At 46.2% G+C, this 14,646-nt stretch overlaps 1 protein-coding gene across 6 annotated transcripts in view; it reads left to right on the top strand.

Moving 5' to 3' along the window:
* Positions 1-14,646, top strand: part of BCAR3 (BCAR3 adaptor protein, NSP family member) — a 109,502-nt gene that overhangs the window by 23,074 nt on the left and 71,782 nt on the right. For 5 of the 6 annotated variants that reach the window (XR_004973785.1, XM_036347055.1, XM_036347062.1 and 2 more), the window contains one exon: positions 7,611-7,650. Coding sequence is in view for 4 of the 6 variants with exons in the window: in XM_036347055.1 (XP_036202948.1) it covers positions 7,611-7,650 (40 nt within the window). In the remaining 2 variants the exon portion in view is untranslated. Of the gene's footprint in view, positions 1-7,610; positions 7,651-14,646 lie in introns of those variants that run through there. The other variant, XM_036347061.1, reaches the window with a different exon arrangement.

The raw sequence follows: 14,646 nt of genomic DNA, 5'->3' as shown, positions 1-14,646 counted from the left end.
GGGCCGGAACAAAAGCATGGATGGAGTGTTTGTGTGAACTAATATAAATTCAAAGTAAACATCATTACATAAAAGGGTACGGTCTTTTTTTTTTTTAGTTTTATTCATTTCAAACAGGCCGGATCTGGCCCGCAGGCCGTAGTTTGCCCACGGCTGCCTTAGAACCAAGGATATCATCTAATAAAATATAAAATGAGGATGGTAGACTGCCCCATGTATTAATCTTACCCAAAAGAACATGTGATCTAGTAAGGAATATTGTCCAGTGGACACAAATTCTTAGCAGATTTAAAGCCTGTTACTATGTCTTCCTCCCTTTATCCCTCCACACCCCCGCTTTTCCCCAGCTGAGATTTTGAGACGTTGATGGAGCTTCAAGGTGGAGAATGGAGGGTGAAGGCACTAGATCAAAACCATATTTACATGTAAAAAGGCTGCAGCCACAAGGTTGCTGGTGGAGGGCAAACTTTCTCCTGGTTGTTGGTTCTCCTTTCCTGATTGTGTTGCATGCCCTGGTGCATGGGTCTGTTAAGAATGGTAAACCAGTAGACCCTGAGGCTGCAGTGTTTATTCCTCGTTGGACCCACTACTACAAGTAAACAGACGGCCTACTGGTCAGACACACCCTGCCTTTTCATCTTACGTTTCAGTTAAGTGTTCTAGGAATGCATACACTTGTGATGAATGAACACCCACAAAGCAAGATCTCCCTAGTCCCTCCCATCAGTAAATTTTAAATCTCTAAAGTGTTTGCACAGTGCTTCATATCTAGGAACCTTGCTCTACTTCCTTATAAGGTCTGTATAGATTCTTTGAGTGTTCTATGTTGACAGTTTTTAGTTGTGAATCATGACAGTTTTATTCTCCCTTTTCCAGTTCTTATACCTTTTATTTCTTTTGCTTATTTAACTGTACTGGCTTGGACCCCCAGGACAGTGATGCACAGAAGCAGTAATAGTGGAACCCTAGTCTTGTTGCTGATTAATTGACTGATTGATTGATTGATTGATTATAGTAATGATTCTAATTCTTCACCATTAAGAATGATACTTGCTGAGGTTTTGGGGTTTTGACAAAGGTGCCCTTTGTCAGGTTATGGAGGTGTGTGTTTTTACTATATCTAATTTGTGGAGAATTAACTTTCTCCCTGTAAAGATCATGAAAAGATGATTTTTTAAAAAATGCCTTTCAGCCCTAACTGGTTTGGCTCAGTGGATAGTGTTGGCCTGTGGACTGAAGGGTCCCAGGTTCGATTCCGGTCAAGGGCATGTACCTTGGTTGTGGGCACATCCCCAGTGGGAGGCGTGTGGGAGGCAGCTGATCGATGTTTCTCTCTCATTGATGTTTCTGACTATCCCTCTCCCTTCCTCTCTGTGAAAAATCAATAAAATATATTTTAAAAAATCCCTTTCACCCTATCAATCAGATGCCCAAATGATTTTTCTCCTTTAATGTGTCAATGTGATAAATTATATTAATAGAATTTCTCATGTTAAACTGGCCCTGTATTTTTGAGTCAACCCAATTTGGTTATGATGTATCTTTATAGATTCTTGGATTTGGTTTGTCAATATTTGCTTAGGATTTTGCATATCTGTTCATTGTGAGGTTAGCCTTTACTTTCTTTTCCCTTCTTGGTCTTGTCTGGTTTTTGTATCAAGATTATAATATCTTTTTCAAGTCTCTTGAAGAGTTTTTACAATTTTCAAGTAACAAATAATTCCAAAATTTGGCAGAACTTGCTAGATAGTAAAACCATATAGGCCTGTGGAAAGACATTGAACTGCTGATTCCATTTTTTAATGGTCATAGAACTATTCAGATTTTCTGTTCGTTTTTTGAGTCTTAGTTTTAATTTATTTTCTAGGAACTTGTTAATTTTTCCTAAGCTTTCAAATTTAGGCATAAAGATGTTCATAGTATTCTCTTTCTATGCTCTTTTGTACCTATGATCATGCCCCCTTTTAATTTCAGATTCTCTGGGGAAGAATCTGCTCCCCACCATCATTCAGCTTGTCAGCATAATTCAGTTTCTTATGGTTGCAGGACTGAGGTCTCCATTTCCTGGCTGTCTGCCAGGGTCCACACCAAGTTCCATGCCATGGGCCTTTCACAGGCTCTCTCATCATGTCACACCAACAACAGGATTCCTTATGTCAGTTCCCTCTCACTCTTCAAGTCAAGTCCACTCAGATAATTGTCATATCTTAATGTCAGCTGATTTGGGACTTTAGTTACATCTGCGAAATCCCCTCACAGCATTCTTAGTGCTTGATTGACTCACCAGGGGATGGGAATCTTGGAAGGAGGCATCCTCAGATTCTACCTATCACAGTGAGGTTGGAGAGCTAGCTGGGCTCATGCCAACCGGAGCCTCAACAGCTGCGGTGAGGACTTCGGGGTTTTGTTCGGAGTGGATGGGAGCCATTAGAGGATTCTGAATGGAGGTTGGGGGTGCGGGGGAGACCTGGTATGAGTAAGGGCCACTCTGGCTGCTGTGTGGAGATGGTGGAGCTGGAGTGGAGCTGGGAGGGTCTTGCAGGATTCAGGTGTCAGGTGACGGTCGCCTGCACTAAGGTGGCACTAACTCCCGAGCACTTAGGGTTCCCCAAATGCACCTTATTGTCTCACGGCCCCATGTGTTTGCACATGCTTCTCTTGTTGCCTGGTCATTTCTCATCACCACCTACCCCACAGCTTCTTCACTGGGACAAGTCCTACTCGGCCCTAAAACGTGGCGCAGATGTTGTAGAAAGGCGTCTTCCTGGTGTGTTTCTCTCACTGACACCCTCTCTCTAACTTGAGCTGTTTGGATCTTTGGCTCTGCCTTCCCCACTTGCCTGAGATCTGCCTGAGGACAGGGCCTTTGTCTTGGATTCCGGTGCTTCCGGGGTCTGGCATCGTGCATGGCATATTGTAGGTGCTCCATGATGTTTGTGGGATGCGTGTAGGAAGTACGGAAGATACTGGGCATGAAGTAGACAGGTCCGTACTCTTGGGGAGGGAGAGACCATGTATAAATAAGCACTATGTAGTGAGCTGGGATGCAAACACTATGCCACAGGTGCCAGCTCTGTGAATTCCTCATGTGTGTGGGTTTTAGGGGAGCATTTGTCCTCCTCGTTTCTCACATTCCCCCATTACATGAAGTAACCATTTTATTACCAGTGGTCCCTTTTTATGTATATCTAGAAGGACATTTGTTGCCCTGGCCGCTTTGGCTCCGTGGATAGAGCGTCGGCCTGCGAACTGAAAGGGCTCGATCCCCAGTGGGGGACTTGCAGGAGGCAGCCGATCCATGATTCTCTCATCATGGATGTTTCTGTCTCTCTTTCTCTCCCTCTTCCTTCCTCTCTGGGATCAATAAAAATATATTTTAAAAAATAAATAAATAAAATAAAAGGACATTTGTTTGGCAGCATGTTAGCCATTACTTTATTCTGTACTATTTAAAGAATTAAACATTCATTCATTTAAAACTTTGTGTGACTTAAGACAGACATAGGGTACTTCCTTCCCTATCTGTATTCCAGCCACTTGGGGAAGATCCCTGTTAGGGACATTTTTCTTGCGCATTCAAGATAGAGAACCTCTTAGCTCAAAACAGCAAACACTTAAAGATCAAGTGTCCTTTTAAGAGGGAGAAAATTATTAACCTGGTCACAGATGAGAAACAAGCTGAAATAATAAATATATCCCAACTAGACATCCTTCGGTATGCACTCAAGAAAGTGGGATAGTGGAAAGAGTGACTTAACTGGAATAAACACAGTGATGTTATTTAAAACTCAATACACTTAAGGACAAAATAACAGGCGAGTCCGGTTTCACCCTGCTGCTTTCCTGCGGTGTGTGGACCGTCCAGTGAGGGGCCGCAGGCCTCGCGGGGGGCTGGGGACGCCTGCCAGACTGCAGTTGTAAAGAGAGATGCACACAGCATCATGGATCCATGTGGGTGGGGATTCATTTAAAAAAAAAAAACACGATGTAAAAAAAACACAACTTTTATTTATATTGCCAAGTTTCTCTGTTTGTTTTCCAGTGATCTCTGTTGGAGAATATAAATCTGTGGTTCAAGGAGTGTTTGCTGCATAGTCTTGTATGAATAATTGGATATCCTATTTAAAACTAGTGGCTAGGGCTACAGGGCCAACTGCTATGTTTTCTAGCTCATGTCTTCCTGGTTAGCTGGGATTGGGGGCAGGCTGAGGAAGGAGACACAACACTTCTGCATTTAAATATCATTTTAGTTTGGTTCGAGGCAATTATTTTTAAAGCTTTTGGATTTGTAGCACACTCACTCAGTTCTGTTTACGCTCCTTACATTCCCTCCCTTGCGTCTCTGAAAAGGATGAGGAGGAGAATATGAGGACCCACTAGGGCACCCTGGGAGTCCTGAACTAGAACCTGAGAACACTGGATTCCCCTCTGCTCTCAGAACAGGGCTCCCTTAGCGGAGTTCATTTGGGGGCAGGGTCAAAAGGGGACTTCAGTTTACCCCTGACCAGCGCCTTTGGTTTCCTTCTCTTCTGCCAAGAGTGTGTGTGATGGGGGATCAAACGGAACCCGGGAGCTCATCCAAGGAAGGAGGGGCCTTTGGGAGAACACCCAGGCTCCCAGGCTCAGGGTCTGTGGGCGGGAGAACAGGGTGGTGGGAAGAGCACAGGCCTGCCCTGAGGTCATCCCATCTCTGAGTGGGGACCTTACAAACCTCAGGAGCCCCCGGGCACAGCACCTGGCCTGCTCCAAGTGGGTTATCCCACTCCTGAGAGTCTGAGTGGTTACCCTGAGGGAACTTAGAGAGTTTTCAGGTGCATCGCTAGAGAAAGGGAGAGAGGAATGTTTCAGCTTTCACATGTGAAAGCAGAAGGAGTTTACAGCTAAATCTGGCAAGAAGAACAGGTCCTGGACAAAATTCTAAAAAGAATTTACCAAGTGAATGACATTTGAGCACCTAAAAAAAAGAGTTAAAATTGCAAATCATAACTGTATGGTCTTGCTGTTTGGCCGATATTCCCCGCAAAAGGAGTGAAATGAAGCTCAAAAAAAATATTTGACAGTGTTAGCTGCCAATGACAAAATTCAAGCCTTCAAGTGAAAACGAGAACTTTGGAACATTTATCTCTTCCACCATGCGCTCCCTGCTTCCCAATACTTATTTACTTCTGATGAGGTCAATGATGACATTAACTTGGGATTCCTTTTTTATGTTATAATGAAATGGGTCAACATTTAGAATAGCTGCATAATTCAATGAACCAGGATTTGCTAGAAGAGTGGTTACGCAATCACGTGTGGCTAAAACAAGGTGCAAGACAGATGCAAAAGAGTAGAGATATGGTTTCAGATTCCACTTTACAGCCAATGTTTAAGAAACTGCCACTTGCACGATTGGTATGGTATCAAAGAATATCCACAAGTAACTGAACCGTCTATTAAAATACCCCTCCCTTTTCCAATTACATATCTGTATGAGATGGATTTTCTTCATTTATTTCAACCAAGACATGTCTACTTGAATATGGAAGTAGATAAGAGACAGTAAAAAGATTTGCAAAAATGTGAGACAACATCACTCTTCTCATCACTGAATGAATTTCTGTTACGAAAAACATACCCATTATTTATAAAAATGCTACTTATTTAAACACATAATGGGTTTACTTTTAACATGTAAATTGATTAAAAATTTGAAAATTTCTCAGTTTTAATTTCTGTGATCAGTAATCAGTAGGTACATTCCACATGTACAAAAGGTCTTTGGGATCCTCAATAACTTTGAGCATAAAGAGATCCTGAGACCAAAATCATTTGGGAACCATTGATTTAAACAGCTCACATCCTATACTGTTTATCCATGCATCAAGACATGTATGTATTAATAGAAATTTGAAGAAGATGAGAAATAGCATTTCAGTGGCTCTAACGTCTTTCTGCACGCATGAGCCTGACCACTGGGCTCAGATAATTAGCATAAGACTGAATGACTATTCGCCTAAAAGTTACTTCAGTAGAAAACCAGGGGTTCAAGAACATAAAGGGGAACACCATGGCCAGAGTTCCGCCGACAAAGTTTTTAGTCATTGGCTGGGTGGTTCCTCAGAGTTTTACATCTGTAGGATGGGGCCAGGCCCAGCAGGCAGACTCAGCAGCTTTGGGGAAAATGCCAGCTTGCAGGCAAAGTGAGTGCCTCTCCCTGAAAGTGATGTATACCCCTCTGATGGGAATGCATCCAGGACCTGTGAGCCTAAGCTCTTCACTGGTGCTTTGGTTCTACAAAGGGACTCATTTCAGAACCTCAGCTGCCTGCACGCAGAGAGCATCTCAGTGCCAGCCTGCCTCTGCCCTGTGCCCTGTGCTCTGTGCTCTGTGAGCTGCCCTCACCAGGCAGTCAAGCCAGGCCAAGAAGGGCTTCCCACCCCCAAACTGGTTGTGTCCCTGAGTTGGGGCTTGGCTGCTGCTGTTCTAGGGAGTAGACCTGCTGACTCCCAGAGTCTCTCCAAAGCCCTGGATGCAGCCAGACCTGCAGACGGCTGCTTGTTGGAGTGCCCCCTGCCTTCAGGCCGACGAGTTCTTGATGTAGATATGCTAAGACGCCTCCTTAAGAAGATGAGTTTTACAGGCTTCGGAGCCATCGTGTCCTTTCAAAATGATCGCGCTGTGCAGGGCCGGGTTGTTTCGAAGTTTAGGCCTCCGGAGGCAGCTGTCTCTGCACGTCCTCGTTGAGGGGCCGCCTTGCTGTAACTCCTCAAGCACTGGGAGCATCGTCTCAGGTCTCGACCCCCCTTCCCTTTGCCTTAGTCAGACCCTCTTCCGCTTTCTATAGTAAGAGCATCCTCAGTGCCACCGCTGCTGTTTAATTGTCTGGTCAGCCCTAGCGTTTTATTATGATAAACACGAGCAGACAGTAGGCGGGAGAGAAACAAATAATGGAACACTGAAGAAAATTAGAGCGAATTGCTCAGCTTGACACCAGGAATGGGTGGCCAATCAAGTCAGCCATAAAAGAGACGAGAGAGAGAGAGAGAGAGAGAGAGAGAGAGAGAGAGAGAGAGAGAGAGAGAGAGAGAGAGAGAGAGGAGAGAAGGGTTTAAAAGCATTAAAAGCAGAACTGGGCACAAGCCCCTTTCTCTCTCAGTGCTGGGTGCTGGGTGACCTTGGGCAGCGCCTTGCCTACTGGAGCCTCCCTTTACTTCTGTCAAGGTGGATGCGACACAGCTGCCGGGTTAGACTGCTGCCCGCATGGGCAGCCAGCCCTGCTTCACTCCCACCTCTGTCCTCCTCCAAGCTCTTTGCCTCAGACTTGAAGGTTAATTGTTATGCTCTAGTGAACCTAGAATCACCACATGGAAAGAGTCCAACATTTGGAGGCTGAACCTGACAGAATATATAGAGCTTCTAGACTGAGGTCATGGTGGTACCCTACCCCCACCCACCCAACACACACCATGAAGGGAATTGGTGTCTGCTCTCACTTCCTGAGTATTGTCTGGGAGGTGGGCCCATCTTAATAATTTGGATGGATAGGGTGAGATATTGTTGGATACATTTTACTCAGTGCAGGAATGCATGTTCCCAATGGTTCTCATATTTTTGTTTTCTCTTTTCAGGGATCAGCAACTTCTGGACCCAACTCTGGAATATGTGAAGGTAGGAAACCAGAATTTAACATGTAATCACGACCCTAAGCAATGGATTTCCCATTTTTTAACACAGTGTTGCCAAGTAACGCTACTGTCTGGCTTGTGTGGGAAGCTGATGCGATGGAAACAACCAGGAGATAATTTGACTGTTTCAGGTCTTTAGTAAACTTTGTAGGGATCTTACCTCATCCCAGTATAGTCTAGAGCAGCCGTGGGCAAACTACGGCCCGCGGGCTGGATCCAGCCCGTTTGAAATGAATAAAACTATTGAAAAAAAAGACCGTACCCTTTTTTGTAATGATGTTTACTTTGAATTTATATTAGTTCACACAAACACTCCATCCATGCTTTTGTTCCGGCCCTCCGGTTCAGTTTAAGAACCCATTGTGGCCCTCGAGTCAAAAAGTTTGCCCACCCCTGGTCTAGAGTCTTTTCTTCTTATCTGAAACTCTTAGGGCCAGGTGTGTTTTAAAATTCAGAATTTTAAAAGAAATGTAATATGGTAGGTAGGTAGGTAGGTAGATTATATATATATATATACACACACACACACACACATATATATATCTCACCCCAAAGGGCCCTAGGGTCAGTTCCCCTTTATCAAACTCATGAATTCAGCAGTGAAATGGGAGAATTTCACCCTAAATAGGATAAAGAGATCACAAATGATTTTATGTAGTTCAGGTCATGTTTTGCCACCAAATGAGGTCAGGTTTGTTTGGCAGCCAAATGAATTATTCTTAAAATCCCAGTTCTCAGAGAATTTTGGATTTGGGAATGGTGGGTGAGGAATTGTGAACCGTGTTTATCCTCGGCGAGGACTGAAGGTGCCCTGAGGTTTTCTGCGTCGTCCTTTCCTTCTCCTCCGCCACCACCTGTCAGTGGCAGATCTGGAACCGTGAGCTGTGCTCACACCTTACCTTCCAGTGGGGCCGACATTCAGTGCTTATAAGTAGTTGATGCTTCTAAACCCTGTTTTCCTTCTGAGCAGAAAGAAAGGGGGCTTTTCATTTCTTCCCTCTGCTCCCCACCCCATTTTTCGGGTGTGTATGTTTGCTTTATTTTATTTTTGAGAACTGTCATTAAATCTGGTACCTACTACAGAAAAGAGAATTCCGATTTGTCACACCTGGTTTCTTTATTTATGACATCACGATTAATTTTTTCTTATAATATTTTTAATTATAATATGAAGGGGGAAAACATACAATTTCTTAAGAGAAATTAGCAGCTGTGGAAAATTGGTTGGTTATAAGTCACAGAACCCCACTTCATCTATGTTAAGCCAAATAGAAGCTTATGGAAGAGAGAATTTAAGGAAGCTTATGGAAACTTAGCACAGAGAGCACAAAGAAAGATAATAATTTTTAGGAGAAATCATGGAAGGAGTTAGGATTTAAGGAGCTTGCCTCTGAGGAGCCACAGTCATCTTCATTGTTCCCAGAGCAGCATCCCACTTGGGGAGAACTCGGCCTGTTGCTTTTCCGTGGGCCTGTACCTGCCCCATGGTTTTGGCATGTTGTCCCTTAGACTAGAGGATGGACGGTACAGGCGGGAGCTATAGTGGAACCTCTTGGTCACGTGAGGCAGTCATCATGAAGTGTGTTGGCATGGGTCTGTGTCTGAACGGCAGTGTCCCAGGAGCAAGTGTGTAATCCTGAACCAGCAGGGCCACTCGGTCGGAATCTGGCCAGAGCTCTGTCAGTGCTGTGTCTCCCTCCCTCCCGGATGCCTCCCACATGCTCTCCTGCAGGTTGTGCTCTGCAAAGCGTTAGGGGACGCTGCTCACAGACTGAGATTTGACTTGACCACAGCCTAAATTGCCCTACAATTATTCACAGCAGCCCTTACGACTCACTCCCTGCCGTGTTTCAGAAATTGGCTGTCTCCACTGCAGGCTCACTCCGGCGTGCTGAGCAAGCACAGCCCCTCCCCTTACTCCAATAACTCAGCTTTTTCTTTTACAAAAGTCCAAACTTTTTAAGATAATCCAGTGATGAATTCTAAAGCTAAACATAGACTTTTGGTGTGACCTGTTTTAGTGTTAGCTAAGCTATTGCGTCTGGCCCGTGAATGTCGGTCTTTGTGACTCGAGTCTAGTTGACTGGGGAGGTACTGGGGTTGCCAGGGCTTCTCTCTAGCGGGGCTCTCTCTGCCTCCCCAGCCATGAGACATGACAGAATGGCTCTCGGTGGCTCCAGGGGGCTCTCCTTTTCAAGGACTTGCGGAGGTGTTCTGAAGGTTGCTCTCTGCTCCTAACCGTGTCTGAATCTGGTTGGATAAATGAGGTCTCTCTGACCCTCCTGGATACATCACAGATTTCTCTCTGACTTTGCCCTTGGTGTGGAGGGCTGGCTTGGGTTTTATTCGCTGGGTGAATGTAGCATATTCCCATTTGCTTCTGTGGGATCTGAAGCTCTGAGAGCACATTCCAGGTCTGAGTGGCTCCCTGAGTCAGTCTCCTTGGGCCCTCAGCCCACCCGACCATTTCTCAGGCTTAGCGCCCTCTCGAGCCTTGCGGATCTGTTAGCTGGTGCCTAGAGACTGGAGGGGCCGAAGATGATCGCGCGAGGTGAGAGAGCTGTGATAAAGTGGGGCCCAGGTGGCCTTCCTGACTTTGAGCTGTTTGTTCCCTACACCCCCCTTGTGCACGTCCTGCCTCTTGGGCATGGAGAGAAGTAGAGATTCTATGAAAAATAGGTTACATCCTGTGGGAGCCACCTGGGAACGGTCAGGTTCATTTATCAGCCTAATGGACAACAGTCAAGATATCAACTTTTTAGGGGCTCGTTGTGACCTCAGAATGGCGTGCGTGGTCGCTGAGTCTTGACGCGGCAGTGGAAGCACCCAGGTGTGGCCAACAGACAGCAGTGCTCATCCTGTCGGGAGCTCTGGCCCCAGGTTTCTCTCTGTCTCCAAATGCCTCTCTCCTTTCCATTGGAGACTTGCTAACGGTCTTCACCTGGTGTTCCCAGTGCGCAGACATGGGAGAGCAATCTGGGGCCGCCTTGCCTCCTTGGGTCTCGGGGAGAGGAGGCATTGATGCTGAAGCGTAACAAGTAGGATGATAGGGCTGCCGGTTGTGGCAGGAGAACGCTGGGTAGAGAAGGAATCCAAAATGCATTTCTGTCCAGCTTGTACTCTGGGTCCTGCTGGCACTCCCCGCACTTTGCATCGCAGCACACAATGCAGCGGGGAAAGGACTGGCCTGGTTGCTAGGCTACGGGTCGCTCCCTGTGAGCGGAGGGGGATGTGAGGCTGGGAAGCCGCTGTGTGGTGGTTCTTCCACCACCCGGCTGCTCTCCTGCTGGCGCCCGGCAGCATCAGACACTCCCGCTGAATTCCGTGTCCGATGCGATAAGACCTTGGAGCAGGTCCACAGGAGCTGGCGACTTAGCAAGCTCACTCTCCACTACTTCTCTCTCTTTAATTCTGACCATTAGAAGGGGGAGTTTTATTCCCCCCCCTTTTTTTCTTCTTTTTCTACATTTTCCTTGTTTTCCTAGCCCTCTCCTCTCCCATATTTTTTCCCTCACAGTAACTCAAAACACGATTGCCTTACATGTCTGATGTTAACTGTTTTTGTAAACACGAGGTCCCTCTGTGTAACAGTAATTGATTCTCTTCAGCTGAATCTGAAGCCACTCCTTCCAGGTAAAAAAACAAAACAAAACAAAAAACAGAAACCTCCACAGCGGCTCCGCCTTCCTCCTGCTCTTTAGTCGTGAGTGACTGGCTAGTGGTGTGCAGCCCAGGAATTTTCCTCTGCGTACCTAGCATACCTTACCCTAGATAAAACTGGCTTTTTTCTTTCTTTCTTTTTTTTTTTTAAATGGGGGAAATAGCTCTAAGCAAAATTGTGTAGTACAGTTCACCTTCTGGGTTGTTTTCCCTGTTTATTGCTCCCCATTTGGTTTTTGCCACATTTTCACTCCCATCAAAATTTGATAAAATTATTGTACTGAGATGTGAATAAATGGTAACAGCTCAGTGTGTTAGTCTTCCCAGATAGCATTCCGGGAGGAGCCTCCGAGTCACACCACCCCTCAGGGTCCCACGGAGGGGCGCGTGGCCCCCACTGTGTTCCCACAGCAGGAGGCCTTAGGCCGACCAGCTTCTCTCTGTGGGTTCCATCTTCCTGGCCATGAGCAACCAGGGGTGGGCAGCACAGTTAGGATCCTCTTTGTGATAGGCTGGAGGGGCAGGTGTCTTAGCCAATGGGAAGGGGCTCTTTATTAACCTGCGGCTCTCGGTCATAAAATTGCCCTGTCGAGAGAATGAGGGTGGCATTTCATGTTGAGTCTCAGACATTAAGACCAAGAATCTGACTGATAGTTGCCCACCCATCACGTTACCTCAAAAAGCTGGAGATTGACCCCCAACACTCCTCCAATCGCTTTTGCTTCTGTAAGCCCTTCTTAAACCCACGAGAGCTACTTTCGTTTTTACTCTCTGTCATTCTTTTCCTGGGGCTACCTCTTTAAGCTCCAGGAACTGCCGTCCGCTCCACTCCTCCCTGAATTTTATAAATTTATCTTATTTCCTATCCCCTCCCCCCTTACATCTATCTTCCTTTCAGGCCAAAGATTCTAATTGCTTGTAGCTTCTTTATACACAAGACTTACAGTCATTTTAATAAAGAGTCTGTTTTCTGGGAGTGGTTTAAAAGTGTGTGTTTTGGGGTGGAGGTGATTAACTGGGGCAGAGATGGAGGGTTTTTCTTTTAGAAGAAATGTTTATTATAAAGGAAACTGGAGTGATTATTTTTTTTTTTAAATAGCCAGGGCCTAGGCAGCCCATTTTCGCGGCCAGGCTGTGAACAAAGGCCTGCTCTCCAGGCGACTGCCCTTAGCAAGTGTGAGAGGGAATGCAGCCTTTTGTTCCTGGCTGGCTTCCTAGGGAATGAAACCCTGCCTTTTCAGTCAGCCTTGGTGGACTCTTGCTGGAACCACTCCTGTGCTTTTATAAAATGATTTGCAGTTTCTGAGAAGGGACAGGACTGGAGCCGTTACCCTGGATGGGACCAGCACCTTTCGATACTCCTTCCCCCAGAGTGGGCGAGAGCAGCACAGGAGCCTGGAGCCGCTTAGAAACCAGGGCTGTATGGGGTTAACACTTCGCAAAGGCTCTTTCCAAGAGGGTCTTGTAGATGCGACTGACTGCCCAAGGCTCAGCTCACAGCAAGGCCTACCGTTTCCTGCAGCCGCTGCGGCTGCATGAGGTCACCCAGCAGATTAAAGAGGAGTAATTATGCGAATTCCAGCGCCAAGAATAAGTGCCCTGGTTGTGGGAGACCTGGGGGGGAGGGGGTGGGGCATGACTTCAGCTCCCCCTTTGTGCTCAAGATGGTGCAGCCACGGTCACGGTTAAATAGCTGTCTTTGAAGAGAGTCTTTTCTCCCAACAGTCCAGTCTGCTCCAAATTAGCCGGCTAGCACAGTCAAGAAAGGGATTTACCAAAACAATGGCACGCTGTACATGCCGTGAGATTTAACAAGTTCTGTGAGACAGATAACAGCCTGGTTGGCTGGCTCTGCGGGGCTTTGCCTGAGTGTGCACATCCTGGGAGCCAGCATGTCCCCGTGGCACCCGGGGGTCAGACTCCGCCTGAATGCGTAACAGCCCTGGCTCGCTCTGGGGCTCGCGTTCAGAGGCATGAACTTCCTCCTTCTCCCACTCCACCCAGAAAGATTCTCTGCTAATATTCCTGGGAAGTTTAATCTTACTACAATTTTCTAAAAATCGCTGAGGCAGGGTGGGAAGACAAGAAGAGGGATGGAGGACATTCATTGAATGAGCCCCTCATTCAATGGAATCTTACCTCACAGTCCATGACAAGATGGTCATTTATGAAAAATAAAACGTAATCATGAAAATCTGTATGTGAGTGTTTACAGTGACATTCTTTCTAATAGACAAAAATGAAACAACTCAAATGGCCTTCGACTGGTGAAAGGGTGAACTGTAGTGCACCCATACAATGGCATTCTACTCAGCTACAGAAGGCAATGGACTGTAGGATACATATGAAAACGTAGAATGGAAGAGAACAGATGGGTGGTTTTAAAAGGCAAGGGGATGCCCTGGCTGGTGTGGCACAATTGGTTGAGCATCATCCTGTGCATCGAGAGGTTGCTGGTTCAATTCCTGGTCAGGGCACAGGCCCTGTCGGTGGTGGGCTGGATCCCCTGTAGGAGGCGTGCAGAAGGCAACCCATCTCTCATTGATGTTTTTCTCTTCACCCTTCCTCTCTCTCTAAAAATCAGTAAACCATTCTTTAAAAATAAAATAAAATAAAAAAGGTAAGGAGAGAGGTCGAGTGCAGAAGGGAATGGGGAAGTTTTGGGGATAATAGAAATACCTTAAATGTGGTTGTTTCAAAGCGAATAGACCTGTACTTAAAAGGGTGACCCTAACTGTATGCGAATTACACCTCAGTGAGCTTGACTTTTAAAAATAAGCTAAAACCTTATATTTTAGCCCTTAAGTGTTGCCACCACAGAAGGGGAAATTTCTGATTTTCAGATGGGCCTTGTCAGACTGCTGGCCAGAAAGAGGAAGTGCTGAGCTTGTGGGCATTTTACTGCGTTGGCTCATTCAACAGAGTCCTGAGCACATACCACATGTTAGCCATCGGTCAGGGAAGTCGTGTGTGTAGGAGGAAAGTGTTATCAGGAGCCTAACCTGAGACAGTGGCAGCGGGAATGGAAAGTCGGGGCAGGAGGCCTCTTAGACAAAGAACTAAGAGCCATTTTATTAAGTGAGTTGACAGTTCCTGTTGGGATTTAAATGCAGGGGGTGAGGGAGAGGAAGCCAGGGGCAATTCCAGAGTTCACACACGAGTGCCTGGCATCTCACCAGAAGCCAGTTTCAGGGGAGGAAAGAAAATTTCCAGTTGGAGGCCATATAATACCACAGTGACATAGAATTAATTTATGAGCATGTGGGAAGATCATTAGACTGAGGGGGGTGGAGGTGGGGGTGCGGGTGGGGGTTAGCAA

The sequence above is a fragment of the Myotis myotis genome, unplaced genomic scaffold (genome assembly GCF_014108235.1).
Source record: "Myotis myotis isolate mMyoMyo1 unplaced genomic scaffold, mMyoMyo1.p scaffold_m19_p_2, whole genome shotgun sequence".
NCBI lineage: Eukaryota > Metazoa > Chordata > Mammalia > Chiroptera > Vespertilionidae > Myotis > Myotis myotis.
This window is presented reverse-complemented; position numbering and strand designations above follow the sequence as displayed.